At 36.8% G+C, this 20,235-nt stretch overlaps 1 protein-coding gene across 1 annotated transcript in view; it reads left to right on the top strand.

Moving 5' to 3' along the window:
- Nucleotides 1-20,235, top strand: part of notch2 (notch receptor 2) — a 78,735-nt gene that overhangs the window by 10,563 nt on the left and 47,937 nt on the right. The window contains exon 2 of the mRNA XM_028443467.1: nucleotides 13,359-13,440. Within this exon, the coding sequence (XP_028299268.1) occupies nucleotides 13,359-13,440 (82 nt within the window). The remainder of the gene's footprint in view (nucleotides 1-13,358; nucleotides 13,441-20,235) is intronic.

Genomic DNA, 20,235 nt, shown 5'->3' with positions numbered 1-20,235 from the left:
GCCTCTCTTTTTCATTCTCCTTTTTTTTTAGTCGACTAATCGCTACGTGTGACCAACCATTTTGGTTGATTACAGCCCTAGTCGCTACAGATTAAAAACATACTTCAGATGAAGCTCTGTATTTATTGCCAGTCACAGGATAGCATGATTTCTTTCTTTCTTCGTTTCAGAAGAGATATTACAATTAACGCTATGTCTTATGTTTAGCTAATGAATGCACTATGTTATGTCCTGATGGTTAGAGTTTTTTTAAGTGTAAGAAACAGTTCCTGGACTGAAGTTGACCTGGGAGTGTAAACCCTGTTAGCCCATTCTTAGCATGCTGTTTGTGTGGGCCAGTAAAGCTTCCCTGAGGGTTGTAATGTTTAGTTTGAGCTCTCTCCGTGCTTCCATGCTGAGTTAAGGGTATTTTATAGCAGGTTACCAAGACAACTGTTGGTCCTGCTGGATATAGTGGCCTGGACAGCCATTCCAGGAAATGGGGTAACTTCCTCACTCAGCGCGAACAACTTCCTGCCCTCAGCTGTATGAACGTGTGCCAGGGTTCAGGGACATCCATTTGTGTGTTGGCTTTCTTTGCCGTCTCATAATTACTTCCTCTACTCACTCCACAGGTATTAGCTCGCTCATCTTTCTTCGCTAGCTCCTCCTACCTATTTGACCGCTTTGGTCATTCCTGAGTCATGGTGGGACGCTGTGGGGGTATGTGGTGGTGTCAGTAGTAAAGCGGTGGCTTCATAAAGTCCTGAAGAACGTTAGCCCTTAACCAGCCTCTCTTTTTTGGTTTTCCCGTCTAGACCAACAAGAGATTTTTTTTATTTTTTTTTTTAAGATTTTATTACACTTAAGCCTGATCATTTTGTGCCATTGCAGAGTTTAACAGGAAATTACCTACATTTAAGAGACTTTATTTTACCAGTTATTAGAAGGGAGTTGGCAGAAAACAAAAGTATATTTTTAAATAACCCGACTTTGTAGAACTTTATCCATTATAATGACTTTTATTAAGCTACTAAAAAAATCTCAGACCAACAACTCAATATGCCTAAGGTTGTTTCTTTTTTTTATACTATACTAAGGAAACAAAAAGACGCACTGAAGTCTGTGGCTTTCAGTTCTGTGAGATGGGCTTTAGTTACAGCAGTGCCTCCAGCTAAATAAAAGCCCTGTAGCAGCACGCTTGTATTGATAATTCTAGCTTGTTAAATGTGTTCTTTGGAGTTCATCAAGAAAGTGTAACCAAGGCCGTCTTTAAAGCCTTGATTTTTTGTGTGGGAACTGTGTAGCATTCACAGTTATTAACGTTAAAGCAGTAATATTTAGGTCATGATTAAAGCTTTTCTTAGTTCAAAGATTAGCAAAGGTTTACTCTCAAATGTGCATAGAGGACAGAGTGAATGTTCTCTCTGATCAGCACAAGCACACTTTCCCACAGATCTTAGTTCGTGAGATTGCATAAACTAAGATTTAGATCAGTTAGCACTGATCATGTGAAGGATATTTTTGTCATGGGGGTACGCGATGGCACTACAGGGGGTACTTGAAGTTGAGAGAGAGAGAGAGAGAGAGAGAGAGAGAGAGAGAGAGAGAGAGAGAGAGAGAGAGAGAGAGAGAGAGAGAGAGAGAGAGAGAGAGAGAGAGAGAGAGAGAGAGAGAGAGAGTGAGAGAGAGAGAGAGAGAGAGAGAGAAATTAGCAAATGTAAGCATGAAGTATATGGGGTTTATAATGTTAATCATAATAATGACGATGGAAATTATCTTGATTAGAACATGAAATGAAAATACAATGCTCAGAGTTGGTCCCACACCAGGCAGGAGTTGGTTGGAAATCATAAAAACTATAGAAATAAATCTATTTCTCAAGGCACTAAATCAGTGTTTCAGACAAATCCATGTGGATTTGTCTGGAATTTAAATGGGGTCGCCTGAAATGTTGAGTAATTGATTACAAAAATGAATACTGTTAATAATATATTCTTTAAATTTAAAACAACTCACAATCTTAACTGTATTCTATACTTTCACTTTCTCAAATAAAAATCTATTTAAAAATAAAATGCACTACAAATATATCCGAGCTGGCGCAACTTGTCAGTAATCTTGGCTGCTCTGTATTTATAACACAGTAGAACAAACATGATAAAAACTAATTCTAGAAGAAGAAAGTGTCTTTGGTGCCGCCGGGAATTTTTGACATCAAAATGGGGTCACAATCCAAAAAGGTTGGGAACCATTGTGCTAAATACTGTTTAATTCCACCTACAACCTTACAAAATGATATAATTTAAAAATGTTATCACTATTACTGGTATTCTGAGGAAAATGTAGTCAGACAAAAGGAGTACTTGGATTGAGAAATTGAGAAACACTGCTGTAGACAACTTGTTTTTATTGACGATGAAAATAGAAAAAGTGCACATTCACTGCAGCGTTAGGGGAGGGATTCTTCATTCTTTAGGTACCTCACAAGGGAATGATTCGATGCATCTCTAGATGCACATTTTCAAAGCATTTCTTTGTTTCTCACCACTGATGAATTGCTGTTTTTAAAAACATAGCAATTGCGTTCAGCCACAGGAGACACATTCTTCTTCTTCTTTTTATTATTAAACCAGAAGGACATCTGTAAACTGTTAGAACTGCAATGTTAAGTGCCAAAGTAGCAGCATCATCCTTGCTTGTAACATACAATAAACAAAAAGGGCTGTTCTGACTTATAGATTATACAAAGTTTATTATACATTATGAAGCTGAGTGTACTTTTGAGTATGCAAATGAGCTGTCTTGCCACGCCTACTTCACGTCCCACTCTGGGAGAGGAGGGTTTACACATGACATCTTATGTTGAATGTCTCTTGATATTGTTTGCTCATGCATGTTAATCGACACATTAGCAGCAGTAAATGAGCAGTGTTAGCTTCCGTGCTAACGTTACACTGACCTTTTAAAAGGTATTGTGCTAGTTAGCCTTATGCAGCCAAAAAAACACAAGATGGTATGAACTTACATCTTCTACGTTTGTGCTTTAGTCATGAAGTGTTGGTACCAGAAAAGATAAGAATCAAGTTCCTGGGCCCTGAGAGGCTCAGCTGAGGGGAATAAAAATTAACTTGTGTGTGGCTCGTCCTGCCTTCACCATGTCTGTTTACCCGCAAAGTAAATAGTGGCGGTGGAACTCACCTGCCTGCAGGGGCGGCGGGATGAGTAGGAGGAGTTATTCTTCTTATGACATCATAGAGCAAACTCAAACTTGCCTGTCTGAGCACACATTTCACAAAATGTGGAGCAAACAAGGGATAGAGGAGTCATACATTTTCACTTCTGGAGCCTCATAATGAGACATACTGTAATACTGTTAGAAAACCTTTAAAAAGTAAAATTTGCATAATATGGGACCTTTAAAGAGCTGTAGTAAATTGCTCCTACATTCACAGTTACATTATCCAGTAAGTAACGGAAAGCCGCACAAAGAAGCATCTATCAAAAGAGCTGAATAAAAAAATCGATTTCATTGAAATTTTCCAAAATCGATTCATAGGTGCTGAAATCGTTTTTTAAATTTTTTTACTCTAACCGTAGTAGTCTTGCGCTATAGTCTGGCATTAGCAAAGTGGAGTACTGTGCCTGCTCAATGTGAGAGTGCGTTCAATTCAGTGCAAACATGGCAGCTGAAGCTCTGTTGGGTAAGCTGCCCCAGCTTAAGTCAGAAGTTTGGAACCATCTTATTAATAGCCAAATAAAATTGATAGATCAATACTAAATTGAAATTGAATTATGATTAATCGATTCAAAGACCTTACTCATGGAAATCGAATCGATTCAGGAAATTGGCCATGATACCTAGCTCTAATCAAAAGGAGTCTTGATATAAGCATGTAGCCAGTTTTTTTTTTTTTTTTATTATTTTTTTTTTTTTTACAATTTTCATGCACAGTTAGACGACCTCTGTTGACTGATTCAGTGGTGCCAGAGATTTTTTTTTGTCAGTGAGGTCTTAACACTCCACAGTATTTGGCCTGAATTACAGTAGTTTTGTAGAAGGGGGTCTCGGTGTGGTTGCAAATGAATTCTAAAGCTGTTCATGTGAAATCCAAACTCTGGAGTTGCACAAACACAGGATGTGTACTGCTTTGCTGTGGGATAAAAGCAAGAAGCCAACATTTAAAAGTTAGAAAATGGCTTGTTGGACTATGTGAAGAAATCGGTAAAGACATGCTCTCGTGGATGTTCGTTGAAACACACAGAAATAATGATGTTTTTAACATGTTTACTGAGCAGATAGCAGGTTTGAATTTACCGTCTTGTTGGAAAAGACACAAATATATAAAACTCCAACAGTACATAAAGGTCTGTGACTTATTGAGATGAAATACATTGTTACTGTTGCTGAAAAATCTTCATATTGACAATGTTAATGTAACAATAGACTGCAGCTGTTCGACTATGGAGCACTGTGTGTTACAAATCAATATTTGTAATATCTGAAATATCTCTTTGCTGTACTGATAAATACTCAAAGATAATTAGAAATTACAAAACTCTTCTTTTTTCTCTCCTGTCAAGGGTTTGGTTTGAGTTACTGCATAAAAAAAGCATTTCTTGTAACTGACTGGGCTTTCCTATTCAGTAGTAGAGCCTCAGATTTTCCGTTTGAAAATTTCCCATATTCTGTTTCCATTTTGTTTCTGTTGCATTGGCTTTCCCCATTTAGAAGCCATTACTGTAATAAAAAACAACAAGGAAACTGGCTATTAAACTTCCCGAATCCTGCAAATTGTTGTCCCTATATTTAGAGTGCTTTAGACCCCGCTGTCTCAAAGAAAACTGAACTTAATGTAGTTAAGATAACAACAGCTTTTCTCGACCCAATCAAGCTGAGTACCTGCACTATCCCTATGTGAAAGCAGTTGTTGGGGTTCTTAGAACAAATGGAGATGGGTGAAAAATAGCATATCTTTAAATGATTAATTGCCATTACATGTATATTTGGGTATAAGTGAAACATTTTAAAAGTTACAACGTAAGTAAGTAACGTTTATTTATATAGCACCTTTCACAGACAGAGGTCACAAAGTGTTTTACATATCAGCTCATTCACACACACACATTAATGGGACAGAGCTGCCATGCAACGTGCTAGTCAACCACTGGGAGCAACTTGGGGTTCTGTGTCTTGCCCAAGGGCACTTCAACACATAGACCGGGATTGAACTCCCAACCTCTCGATCATAGGACGACCCCTCTACCACCTGAGATGTTTTAATGAATTAATGTTCTCTGCCTGATTTTTATAATGGAAATCAACTTGTGGCTTTTAGTTATTGGTTTTATGTGGCTCAGTGAGTTCTAAAGCTTCTAATAACTCTCATCCTCTCTTGACAATACTGATTAAAGCTATGTATGTTAACAACAATGATGGCTCTGTCTTAACTCCCGAAATGAGACGTGAAGCTGTGTTGCAATATTAAAGCCAAAGACTAGGTTTAGTCCACAGAAGAACATAGATAAAAGCTTTTCTGGAACAAGGCCAAGTCTGGCATTTTCCTAAACGTGTGCTAACATATATAATGCTTTCGTCAGAATTCAGAGGATTAAGTAAACAGGGTTAAATTATACTCTCATAGCATCATGTAGCATATTTTCCCAGTGGCATTACCACAACTCCCCTAATGCTCTGAGAACAATTTAGTAGAAAATCATAGCAGCTCAATATATGACAGCAGGCTTATTGTTCTACTGACATTTAGAAATACAAGTGTATATAATCATCCTCCCTATTCTATTCATATAAAGGCAATGATGCTTTACTGTGGTTAAATAATTGCAATAAAAAGTACAATATCAGATCTTTGGACTCATTAATTAAAGCTTGAACCTTTGAAAAAGCATTTTTTTTTTTATTCTTTAAGGGCAAGTCTGATCTGACCATCTTCAATATCACACTAATCACACATGTATAATGACCAATATTTGTTTTTATCTTTAAAAAAAAAAAAAATCTATTTTAAATCTTCTGGTGCAAAGAAAGTGTATACCTTTAGTCAACCAAAGCATATAATTGGAAGTTACAATAATTAACATATTAGAAATAATAATATATTTGTTAGGATAAAGTAGAAGTATTTGGTGCTCACAGTGTGAAGGTAACCTTTTGACTGAGAGGACAAGGCCGTCGCAGCCCCCATTTGAATTAATTATAATTATGTATCATCTTGACTAGACCAAATAATCTGTATTTAAAGGCTTAAATTAATTATCACCCCTCTCAGCATTCAGAGATAACATGGATTAAACAGGCACAATTTGAATAAATAATTTACCGTTATCAAACTGGGCCAAACAGGGTTTATAAAACTTCAGTCAAAGAACTGTTTATTTTCAGTTTACACCATGTGGCTGCAGTTTCACTGTTGACTTTGTCGATTAACTCTTATCACAGCATTCATTCCTGGGAAGTGTTTCTGTCCATGGCTCATTGATAATAGTGTGAGAACAGATGGAGAGAGAAGAAGCTACGTTGTGTTTCTTTCAATTTGAATCACAATACATTCTTTCAGATGTGTGTGAATTAATGTAGTTTTAAGTATTGTTAATAGTACACCGATTTTTGTTTAATTTACATTTTAGTTTACCCAATTCAATTTTGTGTCCATTTCAATGACTTTCCCTAACTGGATGTCATTACTGGCTATTAAACTTCCAAAAATCATACCAAGCTATTGCTAGGGCTGGGCGATATGGACCAAAACTCAAATCTCTTTTTTTCCTCAAAATGGCGATATACAATATAAATCACGATAATTTTAATTCAAATGAAGTTCTACCAGAAAAACTATTCTGGGTTAAATTTGCTGATACAAAGTGCCCCACAGGCACATTTATTAACAAACAGCTGCATAAAATGTCACTTTTGGCTTTTTCTCTCCTGTAAGGGACAGCCTATAAAAAATATACAGTATATATCAATTAGGGGTGTTGAAAAAAATTGATTTGGCAATATATCGTAATATTATGTTGTGCGATTCTCGGATTGATTCAAAATGCATCCATATCGATTTTTGTTTAATTTTATTAATCTATTTTCTACCTTTATTCAACCAGGAAAGTCTTTTCCACTACAGGAGACATTGTAACTGCACAAAGAAGTGCTCTGAAACCTAGGCATGTTTACCAGGTTGTGTTTTTTCAATAAAATCTAAAAAGAAAGTACTAACTTTCTGCATTTATTTGTTGTTCTAAGCATATATCTCAGTTAAGTAGCACTAAAGTCACGTTGCACTAAAGTCAAAGTTGGTTTAAAAGCCACAGGCAGATGGTATGTTATTCATTTATTTTAAATTGTTGGCACATGGCACGTTAAAGCCAATGTTTTGAGTGTAAAATATGCCAATAAAATATATTTCATACATACTGTTCTCATGAAGGTATACACATTTACAGATGAGTTGTTTCTTAAGTCATACAGCATATTAAAAATAAAATCGTAATAATTGCCTTATACTTTAATATCGGGATATATTGTATCGTATCGGGATACGAATCGTATCACCAGATGCCAGGCAATACACACCTCTAATATCGATATACTGTAGGTGGTATTGTAATTTTCTATATGTTCAAAATAGAAAACTCGATATATCTTAAATCTCGATATATTGCCCAGGCCAAGCTATTGCTATTAATTCTATATTTCTATGCTTCAAATTTGTGAAGGGAACGTCACGCTCAAATCATTGTGTGTGAGATTTTGTGATTGAAGAAAAAAAATCCAAACTTGGTCGTGTTTCTTTAGTTCTAAACTTGTAAAGGTCATACAGGGTTCAAGGTCAAATAAAAGCATGGCTATTTTTTCACTGTAATTTTTTTGTCTTTTCAAAAAATCTAATTGTATCAATTTCATGAACCCAATATCACGTATCGTATCGTATCTTATCATGAACTCAGTGTATCGTCCCACCTCTAATATTTCACCATTTCAGAAAATTAATTCTGTAATTTCCAGTTCATTTTCTACTAGGGATGTAACGATTCACTCAACTCCTGATACGATTCGATTCATGGTACTGGGTTCACGTTACGATTCTCTCACGATTTATTTTACAAAATGGAACTGTAGTCAAATGATGACTGAAAAATATTCCTTTATTTTTTTGGGGAAAAAAAATGCTGTATTATTTTCCTTTTATTTTTAATTGTCAAAAGAATCCCTTGATAAACTATTCAAAACAATGCAATTTAACTAAAAATAAATCTTGAATGAAATAAATAAATGAATAATACAAATGAAGAAGAAGCTTATTAATTTCAATTCTGGTTCTATAGTAAACAATGCAAAACTGCATAATAGTTCTTTTTCTTTTTGAAAGTGCAACTGAATGTATTTTGTGCCTTAACAATTAGACTTTAAAAAAAAAAAACCCATCATTGCACTGATTTACGTCAGATATTTGTTTGGACCAATAGAGGGCACTGGTAGCCCAGTGGTCGGTTGGCATGCAGCTAATCTAGCAGTGAAGAAGAGATGCTATGCTAGCAGACAGAGCTAATAGAAAAACGTGACGTTTACAGATATTCATGTTATATTACAAATATTCTTTCGGTGCTAAAGGGGTAAGGAATCATTTATTAACATGTAACATTAACATGTAAGAGTAGAAGGCGGCCAGAAAGAAAATAGTTGCAGATTCCGCCCGCGGTACACTGCTGGACAAGAGAAGGGATACATATATATAGCGCCCTCTGCTGTTTAAAAAAAGTACTGCGATTCAATTTTCAAAGTATCAATGTCAATCGTGATACCTATGAATCGATTTTTAACTGCCTTACGATTAATCGTTACCTCCCTATTCTCTACAATAAGGAAAATCTGAGGCTCTATGTGTTTGTTTTTAGAGGGTGTGATTTAGAGTAGGCTGTAAAGATCATTGTGTGTGACACCACAACAGTTTGCAAGAGAAAGTCATTTCCCCAGTTGAGGGCTGAGAGGAGCTTTTTTTGGTCATTTGTGTGACACAGATTTTAACCCTCAGCTCCTCATGGTGTCATCGTTTAAGCTGGACTCTGTTTGCAGACTTAGTAACTTTTGTTTTGGATTCTAATGCAGCATTACCAGGATTTGAACCTCCAATGTACAGAGTTTCTACTTTGTGCTGTCGTGCATGTATTTACATGTAGTATCTTGAAGCAAGCATGCAAGCCATGTGTTTACTTATTATAGAAATAATCCCTAAATAGCTCAGGTTTTTTCCCCCCTCAGGACTCTTTCACTTCACTCTGTCAGTATAATACTCTATTACAGGGGCAGGCGGTGCAAGTGCACACACAGGGGACTTCATCTGTGTGTGAGCATGCCAGTTGGGATTATGGATTTCACAGTGGTTTATCCATAGTACCCCCATGGCTAATGGGCTATGTTTGTCAGCTTTGCTGTGAGCCGATGGTCTGCCCTCACTCTCAGACCAGAGTGATTCAGACGCCCTAAAGCCCTGCAATAAATTTTCATTAAATATGTATTTGTCTTTTTTATTTATTTATTTTTTAATTGTGTAGGAATGCATAGTGTTTTCAGGTCCCCACAAAGACTGTTGCACTTGAGTGACACAGGGATTACATTTGGGACAGGAAGCAACGTCACTGCTGAGTGCACTTCCTGTAGAGCGATGACTGTTTTGTAAAGTCACTGTCGGTATTTCTTTGAAAACAAGATGTTCTGTTTTCAGATTTGTATAAAGAGCTCTCTTATGCTTAGAGTGGAGGGAATGTCATTAAAAAAACTTAACAATCAAAACTTATACAACATGCTTATAATCTATTGCAAATGCACTGAATGAATCACACATTTGACTACCATATCATTGATAGAGAGAGACTGAGTGCACTGCCATGTTGAGCTCATATTGGGTGAATGAAGGACACTTAAGATCTGTGCCTCTTTCGGCTTAGATGTGCACAATGGCTAATGTGTCTGGCGTTGAGTATCACTCTTAGGGAAGATAGTTGAGCTCTGTTGGCTTCATCAAGGCTCATTTTTGTCTCCCTGCTCATCCGACTGACCTGTGACCTCTGACCTCAGGGTTGCTTTACATGGCTGGGTAGGTAACTAGCCATCCGCCTCATGTCCGTGAAACATAAATAAACATAACGGCAGCAGTGATGTAGAGTCTAATTTTGATTGATTATTTTTCTGCCAGTGAATGCATTTCCTATGTTTTTAAAGCTGAAAATATCCTTCAGTTCAGTCTAGAAGTAGAGTAGGTTCTGTACTGCCGACTTAATAGCTGCAAATGTGTAAGCTATAATGTTACTGTTTGTCATTGGTTTAAGTTAAGACATAAATGACAGGTGACAAGATATAAGCAGAGGTGGCAAAAGCACTAGTCTTCAGTACTCAAGTAAAAGTAGAGATACTTGAATAAAAAATTACTCGTAAATGATTGAAGTTGCTTCCTTACTTGAGTAAAAGTAAAAAAAAGTACATGCTACTAAATATACTTAAGTAAAAAAGTAAAACAAATGTCCCTTCAATATTAAGACAGAGTCAATTCCATATCTTTTATTTTTTTAAGAACTTGTAGAATACTGGTACATGGAAACAAGTTAAATCTGTTTCCTTTCAACACCTGTGACCGTATTCACAAAGCATCTTAAGACTAAAAGTAGCTCTCAGTGATGTCACTCGTAGAATTCCTCGGATTTTAAGATTTTTCTTCGAATTTTTTCTTGTTAGGATAAAAGTAATGTATAAAGCATCTCAGGCCCTAAGAGAGCTCTTACGGTGAAAAACTGTTAGTAATAGTGAGTAGGACTTTTAAGGAGCCTAAAAGTGTCTTAAACAGACAGAAACAAAGAGAACGGCAAGATATTCTCTGTATGTTTAACGACAATGATATGAGACGCTACTGGCTTATATTTATTATTATTATTATCATAGTGTTTCTGGTTTGTTTTTGTTTTTTCAAACCTTCCACCAAGTTGTATGGTTTTAAACTTTAACTGGCAATAAAACAATTCTGATTCTGCCTTTTTTCACACAGCGTAACGTAATAGCAGCCTAGTATTGCTGCGTGATTTGTTCGTTCCCTTCTCTGTGCGCTGTAATCTCAGCAGCGCTTCATGCTCGTATCTTGTGCCACACAGGAGAGGGAATTATGCATTGATTAGCAGGGCCAGCAAGATTATTGTAATTACTGACAGCTGTGTCTGCTCCACCATACATAAAGTGGTAAGCGTGGACAATTAACAACAATAAGTAAATCAATATAATAATGGGCATGTGAATGAGGTTCTAACATTATAAGCTATGTACAAACACATTTTGCTGTATTAAATCAATTTCATGATTACACATTTCTTAATGTAGTCCAAGTATGATTCATTGATTTTATTCTCCATTCATTACTTTTCTTTTTCCCCCCTTTCTCTAACAACCAATCACAGATTTTAGACCCAGCAACGGGGTCACCCACACCTCCTCACTAGGATAAAAAATTCAGTCAACTCCTTCCTTAGAGTTGCTCTCAGAAGCTTCCCGAAGAACTTTTAAGCTATGATTCCTTGCTAGGAATTTATAGGCTAACCTAGCAGCTCTCTGAATACGTGAATACAGGCAGAGCAGAAATTAGCACTCATATAAATAAATACAATTACTAAATAAATTGTCAAGAAAAAAAAAGTCCAAATTCTAGGACTGCTCATTTAATCGAAATTTGATTACTATTTCGATTATTACAACCAACGATTACAAAAATCACATAATCAAGAAAAAACAATTTTATATATATATATATGTTTTATTCGCTAAATAAAACATATATGGCACCCACATGTTATTAATACTAACTTTGAGTTGTTTAATCCACACACATACAAGCTCCTCCCCTACGCCCTGCCCCTCTCAAAGCCAGAGCTAGCCTGCAGGCCAACACGAGGAAAGTTGTTGCTCATGGTCTTGAAAAATTGGAAGGAGAAACGCTTGTTAAACAAGTGGCAAGTAAAATTCTCTTATATAGGAACACTTTGGGTTCGATGATGAAGACCTAGAGCAAAGACACATCATGTGCAAGAAGTGTTTTGTTTTGTGCAAAAGTGAACATACTTGATTTTAGTGTTTGAAGGATTTTATTTATGTTTAGAGAATATATTTTGTCTTTTTGTACAAAAAAGAAACAACTTTTTGCTTGACAAATAATCGTTTGAATAATCGTGATTTCAATTATGACTAAAATAATTGTGTAGAAAAATGGTACAGTCAAATAACTTAAATATGTTACCCTTTATGAACACCTAGAGAGTTTAGCACTCATTATAGATACATGTTGTAAATAAAATGTTTCAAGCTTCTCCTTCTTGCGATTGTTGGTTTGCATCTTTTTACGTTGCAACGTCATCTTCGAAGGTCTTAAAAGTAACGAGCTCATTTTTAAAATGTAAGGAATAGAAAGTACAGATATTTGTTTAAAAAAGTAAGGAGTAAAAGTAAAAAGTTGCACAAAAAATAGATACTCAAGTAAAGATACCAAAGAAACTACTTAAGTACATTAACACAGTTTTTGTACTTTGTTACTTGTCACCTATGGATATAAAAGGCATTTATTGGCAAGTGTGACTCTCCCAGACTCCCACATCATTTAGACAGTAGCATTTTGTTCATTATCTAAAGCTTCAAATCCAAATTTAAAACTTTTTATTTCTTCTACATTTGGTTAGTTTCTTGTGTTTGGCTCTCGGGCCCATGGCTTACCATCATCTGCTGGCCTTTACATTTTTGACAAGGTCACTCTGAGCAGCACATTTCTTGAGGCTTTATGATTATTAAACAGCATAATTTTATGCCCCTTCTTTTGCTATCAGTGTTACTTAATCCTTTTAAAATTGACATTTAAATTAAATTACATTAGTTCCCATACAGTTTTATATTTATTTAAAGATGTCATTAAAAGAGTTGTACTCTAAGAAAGGATGTGGAGTCTTTCTGTTGGTCATCCAGAACAAGATTGTATCCATACCACTGAAAGTTGTAAAGCATTCCATACTACATCAGCGTTTCTTAAACTAGGCTACTCCTTTGAAATGATTGAAAACTATGGCGCTACTGTGTCTAGACAGTGTGTCAAATGGAAGATACTAGGAGGGCCATGTTTGGCTAAACCTGACTCACCAGTATAGTGAGAGAGTGATGAGATAAGTTGTTATTGTTGCTATAGAAAAATGTGTGATTAGTGTTGATGTTGCTGCAGTCTCACCAAATGTCACTACTATTCTATGAAATTGTTGTAAATGCATCCCTACAGTGGTACAAAAACTGAACAGAGGCATATCTAAACTATTGGCTAACTCAACTCCATCTCCTTTTTTTGCAGCTCTGCAATGTGTGGATGACAAGGCTCCTTGTGTTAACAATGCTACATGCCTTACGCTCACCAATGGCACTGAATACTGCAGGTGAGTTGGCTGATGTGTAATCTATGATGTACGCTGTAAAACAGGGGTGTCAAACTCATTTTAGTTCTGGGGCCAAGTAATTTCAACATTATTGTGCCCTTGTTTGCACTTCTACGTATACATAAAATACAAAATATGTAAGAAACCGACAATATCCAAGCAATAAGTTATAAAATTCAGTCCCAACAGGGTCTTAACTTTAAATTTCCTAGATTTTGTGACCATATTCTATTTAATTAAGGGAAATAATGTATGTAATTATACATATATGTACATCATTTGACAGTTTCACATAAAAAATGACTGCCATCATGCAACATAAGCACCGGGAAAACTGAAAGCACCTGCAATTATTGTATAGTTTCATTTACACAATGATTCTAGTTTTCTCCTGCGGGCTGATTTGGATGCTCCACAGGGCCGGATTTGGCCCCCGGGCCATGAGTTTGGCACGTGCTGTAAAACATTAGTGTAATGAACATTTAAGTGCAACACTAAACATTATCATATGCAAGAGTTATGGCCAGTGTTCGCTTCAACAATAAGGCATGTAGTATAACTCCAGCTTCTTCACATGAGTCATAACGTTTCATTCATGCACAGAAAAGAAAATACTAGAATAGAGCGCCTCTGTTTGACATAGTACTGGGAACAATACCAACAATTCCAACTCAAAGGTTTTATCAAAAACATAGAAATGTTTTTTCTTATTCCCTTGTTGGGTGCAGAATAACAGCAGGTCTTGGGTGGATGTAGTAAATTGTTATTGTTGGAAGATGTCAAACACCAGCAATTGAACTCTATACATTACAGCATAACCATAGAACAAACTGATCTATGACCAAACTGATCTCTGCTGAAGTTTTCCTTCTTTTGTTACATGGATGGTTATTGTCTTTTACTGATCTGTAATAGCCTTGTAAATGATCCTCTCTTTTACTGGTGGGATAAGTTTATCATGAGCAAAAAAAGAAGAAAGGGAAACAATGTCTTAGTTAATGGCCACGGTTACATGATGTTTTTTAACTCGTAATTAGTTATTCTGAATTGAATCATTTGGAATTAAAGTGTTCTGCTTCGTGTTTACATAAAAATAGTAATTCCCAAATTGAGGTTTACATAGAAAACCAGTTTATTCTGCTTTATTTAATTCCCATTTAGGTCTGGGGGTTGGGAAGGCTTTGATTGGACAGTGGGCGAAGGCGACATATCACGTCTATCAAGAAAAACACACAACAAACATTTTATTTTCGGCCATAATACAGAAGACTACACATGAGAACTGTTTTCACTTACATTTTGATTGTAGCTTTGAAGCAACAGCTCGACATAACACACGGTTTCAGTTTGGACCGCGGAGCGGAAGAGAGATAGAAGCTAATCACCGGTAAATAAAGCCCAGTATACCTCTGGAAAACAAACACCAGGAATAAATAGTTGGTAAAGACAGTAACTCTAACAACAGGTAAAATGATAAACTTAGTGATATTACAGCCTGTGAATGCAGTACGGGGATGCATTTACTCCTCCTCCAGGTCCTAGTGCCAGCCGTCTGGCGAAGCCTGTTCCGTTTACCAAGGTCCGTGTGTTCAATAAGTCTGTGTGTGTCCGCGTGAACGTTTGCATGTTTATGCCTCCATCCATCCACTCTTTTCATTATATCCATGTCTTTTAAGGCTCTGATTAAATAGTCTAGGCTGGAGTCCGGGCCGCCGACCATTTTGGATTATGTCATCGCCGCAAGTCGCTCAAGTGCAGAACGGCCCGAATTAACTTAAAGGGGATTTAAGCAAGTTAAGTGTTTACAAGAAAGAGGAATGATCTAATTCGGAATTAAAATCAGAATAAACCAGTAACTTAATTCGGATTTAAGTTTAATTCAGAATTAAATTAGTATTAGGAATTAAGTGTTTACAAGGTCAGTTTAAAGAGGAATTACTTTTTATTCTGCTTTAAAGAGGAATTAAAGCTCCCATGTAAACGTGGCCAATGTGATCCCACTTTCCGCAGCTTTGCCTGGTTTGTAATTAAGACCAAACCATTTTCTTATTGTACTGCCACTCCCCAGCAAAAACGCACCACAGCTGGTTCATGAACCTGATTGTGTTTCTTCATGATGTGAATTCTGCCCTGTATCTGTTTACTGAGTTTGTGGAATTTCAGCCCTGAGCAAATAATGTAAAAAAGACAGAGACAGCAGCATTCCCTAATTCATGTTTGTAATTCTTTACTTTCGATTGAAGGTCAGGGAGGCAGGTGCAAAGACGCTTGTTTTCTCACTGACTTTCATCGCATGAGAGTCAGGCTTAGTAAAATAAAAAAAAAAAAAAATTCCCCAAACTAAATGTGCATTGTTTCAGAAGTTTCTCAGGCGAAGAAGACACAGAGACTTTGTTGGAGTGATGTCTTTGCACAAAAATCCAAAATATTCAAATATTGTTTGTCCAAACATATTTGGCTTTTTTTGCACCATAACTACTCTGGAATATTAGAGAGTAGTGACCACTGCAGCCCTTAAAAGCCTGTGTCGAGATGTTTCAACACTTCCTTGCCCCTCCACCACTGTTTGTAAAACATAGCTTGACACGAGGCCCTTTGTAAAGCTGCATGGTGACTGGTGACACATTCATGTGTATTAAAGCAGGGAGCCATGTAAAACATGCTGGATGGGGGCCCACCAGGATGGGAAATACCCCTTGTTCACATAAATGGACACTTAATTGTAGAATAATATGGGCTGCTATTTCTTTACAGACATACAACAATGCACTGATATTAACTGGAAATGCATACATGCATATGTGTGGTAGCAACACTCCTACAAGTGAGTGTCAACAGTGGAATTGACCAGCAGAGAAACTCAATTCTGATCTAAATTCTACTAGTGATGCACCAACCTTCTGGCCACTGCAAATCTTTGGCCGAAAATAGCCCAAAAGTGCGTTTTTGTGTGCGTACACATGCGCTTGTGCATCTCCAAGATGCACACGCGCATGTGTACTTCAATGCGCTTTGTGTTTTAATGAGAGAACATATTTAATTTTATTTTCATGTTATATTGTGCATGTTGGAATGTCAGTGCTAAATAAATATTTTCGTATTTTGAATTGATTTATTACTTGAAGCATTAATATTAATTTATACAATTTCAATGTTTTAATTGTAGTGAAGTTAGTACACATTTACCATAAATGTAATGGGAATAATAATTTGCATAACAATTTCGTTCGCTGTTTCGGTTTTTGGCCTTGGTTTTTTCATTTTCGGTTTTCGGTTTCAGCCAATAATTTTTATTTTGTTGCATCCCTAATTCAGACCCATGCTTTTATTATTTTTGGACTTTAAAATAAATACTCACATACTCAGCCAATATGTTTCAATAAATTACTTCAGGACTTATAACTGCTGTCATAAGTGTAGGGATTTTTTTGCACGTTGTCTTTCTGTATCTGCACAGAACATTGATTTGGGTAGACTTTCCCCCAGTTCATTCTCTCTGTTTTGCTGATGTATAAAACTAAGTGTTCTTTCCTAACCTCTGCATTAGTAGTTTATGCTTTGATTAAAGGGCATATAGTGACAAATAAGAGCTGTAGAGACGCCCTGTGCCCTGAAATGATACAGAAAAGAGCCTCTAGAGATTGAGAGGAGTCAGCTGACATGGAGCAGGCTGACTGTTAGACTGATTAAATAGTCAAGTCAGTTTTTGTGCTGTCTACATGACAGCGTGAAAGACAAGCACACAAACAACATCAGTATTGGCAAACATTCTACATGCACACTTTGCTCGGTCCTGCCTCTCTGGTCTCTTTTGGACTGTGTTTCTGGTCAAAAGGTGCATTGTGTAAAAAAAATCTAATTGTGTGTTTTGCTGTCTACTCAGTCTATTAAAGGCAGTTGTTTGTAAATAAACAGTCACCGTGGCCTTTTAGCCTAACTACCAGCTTAATTATATCACGTGGCTACCACGTAGGGCTAGACAGAGACTTATTGGTTGAATAACCAGATACCTTAAACAACCACATTCCTTTGGCTAAGTTTTTCTTTTTTTAAACCAATTAATTGTATTTTCAAATGCTTCCCGGTTAAAATTATCTGTTCTTATAAATATGATAAATAGGTATTTTGACTCCTTGCAGTCTAAAGGACTTGTTTGAGCAGTTCAAACTTGTTGACTGTGACAAAAGAGAAGATATTGTGTAGTTACATGATTGCAAGATCTCTTTTTCAACCATCTGGTTTGGAGAAAAACAAATAGGAAGTGTGTTTTACTATCATTGCAATTATACTGCTCCTCATTACAGCCACTCAAAATAAAAAAAGTTCAAAACAAAACAAAAAAACCAGACCTTAAAATAAACAAATGTGTATCCGACCCTTCAGCAATAGCTTCCTGATGTTTGTTGTTAGCTCTAAGTCTTTAAAGTGAAACTCTCTCTAACTCAATTATTTAGCTGCATTATGGGCTTCTGTATTCCTTTCCTGGTTACTTTCAGCTGTCACAAAGACAAGACAAGTTGTTTTAGCTAATATTATTTGTTTTCTCATTAGTTGCTACGCACAAAGCTCTGTGTAACTGCTGCTTGTGTAACCGGGTTTCTGAAACACAAAAATAAATTATAATCTAGTCGTTCTATAAAGTGATATCCAAAACCAACTTATTTAATTTAGTGTAATTTCTTTACACAGTGAGTATTCTAATTAAAATTCACGGTGACAGGATTTTTAAGATGATATGACCTTTCAGACAAGTCTGAACTGTTACCATATAAAATGTGCATATTGACATTCTCCATTTTGCCTCCAGCACCTTCTCAATTAAATACACATCTTTTATTGCAAAAACACAGGTAAACTGATCTTCTCTCTGCATTGGAATGTATTTTCTTATGAAAAAAATAACTAAAAAGAGTTTTAAAATTTCTTTCTGTAAATGCACATTTTTAAATGTGTTTAGTTACTCGAAGAAAGTTCTGCTTTTTTCTGGGGATTCATTCAATTAAAAACTAAAGGTTTTCAGTTTATATCTCAAGATCTTGCGCACGTGTCTCATTTTGGAGGAGAATGTTGTGATAGAAAATTACAGTGCATGGGAGAGGTGGACAGCCTGCCTTATAGGGCAGGGTGCATAGAAGCTGTCTAACCGGTGACACTGCAAGCCTTTAAGGGTGTGAGAGTCCTGATATATTACCTGTACCTGTACCTGAGTTATGTCTACTGGTTTGTTTGCCATGTGTTTATTGCTTACGTCATCCCTGGAGGGCAGTGTAAAAAAATGTCTTCAGATTCTATATAAAGGACAGACACTAATCCCCAAAATAAGGTAGCAACTGTGCGATATGATAAACTCTGTCTTTATTTAAGTTGAATATTTTCCCACTTTTCCAGTGAGAAAAATGCTTTTTTTTAAGGAGTGATGTTATAGAGAGTTCCTATGTTGTGTAGACATGCTGCCTGTTTGATCTGACAGCTAGAATTAGCCTGTGGGGCTAACTGAGGAAGAGAAAGGGCCAAAACAAAAGAGGATGTCTCTTTTCAGGTAACATGAGGAGGAATAGCCTGAAGCACAACTCCTTACGAATGATGAGAGAGAGAGGGCAATGAGGAGGTGGGGGAGGGAGAGCAGTGTAATTTCCCTCTCTCTACGCCTCCTTCATCAAACTGTCACTCATCCATCCATGCATCGGCCCCTCCTACTGCTTCAGGGATTTAGAAGCCCCTGGATGCAGCTCATCTGGGCCCTCAGTTCTTCCACAACAACCAGTACTTTTCATACTCTTTAGTAGGGCTCCTCAGATACCTCTAAGCTGTTTATTTATTTATTTATTCATTCATCTATCTATTTATTTATTTACCATGCCTGCATTTGTCGCCTTAGGTTGACGCTAATGCTCGGTGTGGTGTACTGGGTCATGTCGAATACCACTGTTTTTTTTTTTTTTTAAAGATGTACATTTCTCATATACCGTTATATTGGTGAGCATTTAGCTTACAAAAAAGGTTAGGAAAGCGAATCGGTGCAAAGTGGTGCTGCAGGACATTGTTTGAGAGGGGACTCGATTATCCAAAAGCTAGGGCTGGGCGATATCGACCAAAACTCATATCTCAATATTGTTTCTCAAAATGGGGATATATGATATAAATCTCGATAATTTTATTTCAAATGAAGTCTGACCAGAAATACAATTATTGGTTACATTTTCTGATGCAAAATGCCACGCAGGCACATTTATTAACAAACATCTGCACAACATGTGCCACTTTTGACTTTTTCACCTGTATAGGCTCAAACATACTCGGGCGGATACCTGCAAAGCTCCGCGTGGACTCGGCCAATTAAATGCAAAGCTCAGATTTTACTACCACGAGGACTTCTCCGCATAGTTGGTGTCACACAAAACACTGCTTGGCATTGTATCGACCCGCATTAAATGGAACACCGACCTGCATTTCACCTGCCTGATGAAGCACTTTTAAAACACGTCCCAGGAGTACAAAGACTACAGAGAAGCGCTAAGAGTCATGGGACATGTAGGATTTTAAAGGAAACTACTATGCGGCGGTGCGCCCGGGTATGTAAGCTCTGAGGAGAGCGGACAGTCGGCACAGAGTTCATTGTACGCGGGGTCCGCCTGAGTATGTGTGAGCCTTAAGGGACAGCATGTGTGAGTGAGTTCTGTAGTGTGGCTTGTTATGGGAAAGGCCTAGGTTAGGACGCACTCAGAAATCCATCTAACTGAGCTTAACATGCTGTTCTGAGAAGTAAAAGCAGTGACTACTAAAACAAGTATTTTA

Source organism: Gouania willdenowi, chromosome 4, assembly GCF_900634775.1.
Source record: "Gouania willdenowi chromosome 4, fGouWil2.1, whole genome shotgun sequence".
In the NCBI taxonomy this organism is placed as follows: domain Eukaryota; kingdom Metazoa; phylum Chordata; class Actinopteri; order Blenniiformes; family Gobiesocidae; genus Gouania; species Gouania willdenowi.
This window is presented reverse-complemented; position numbering and strand designations above follow the sequence as displayed.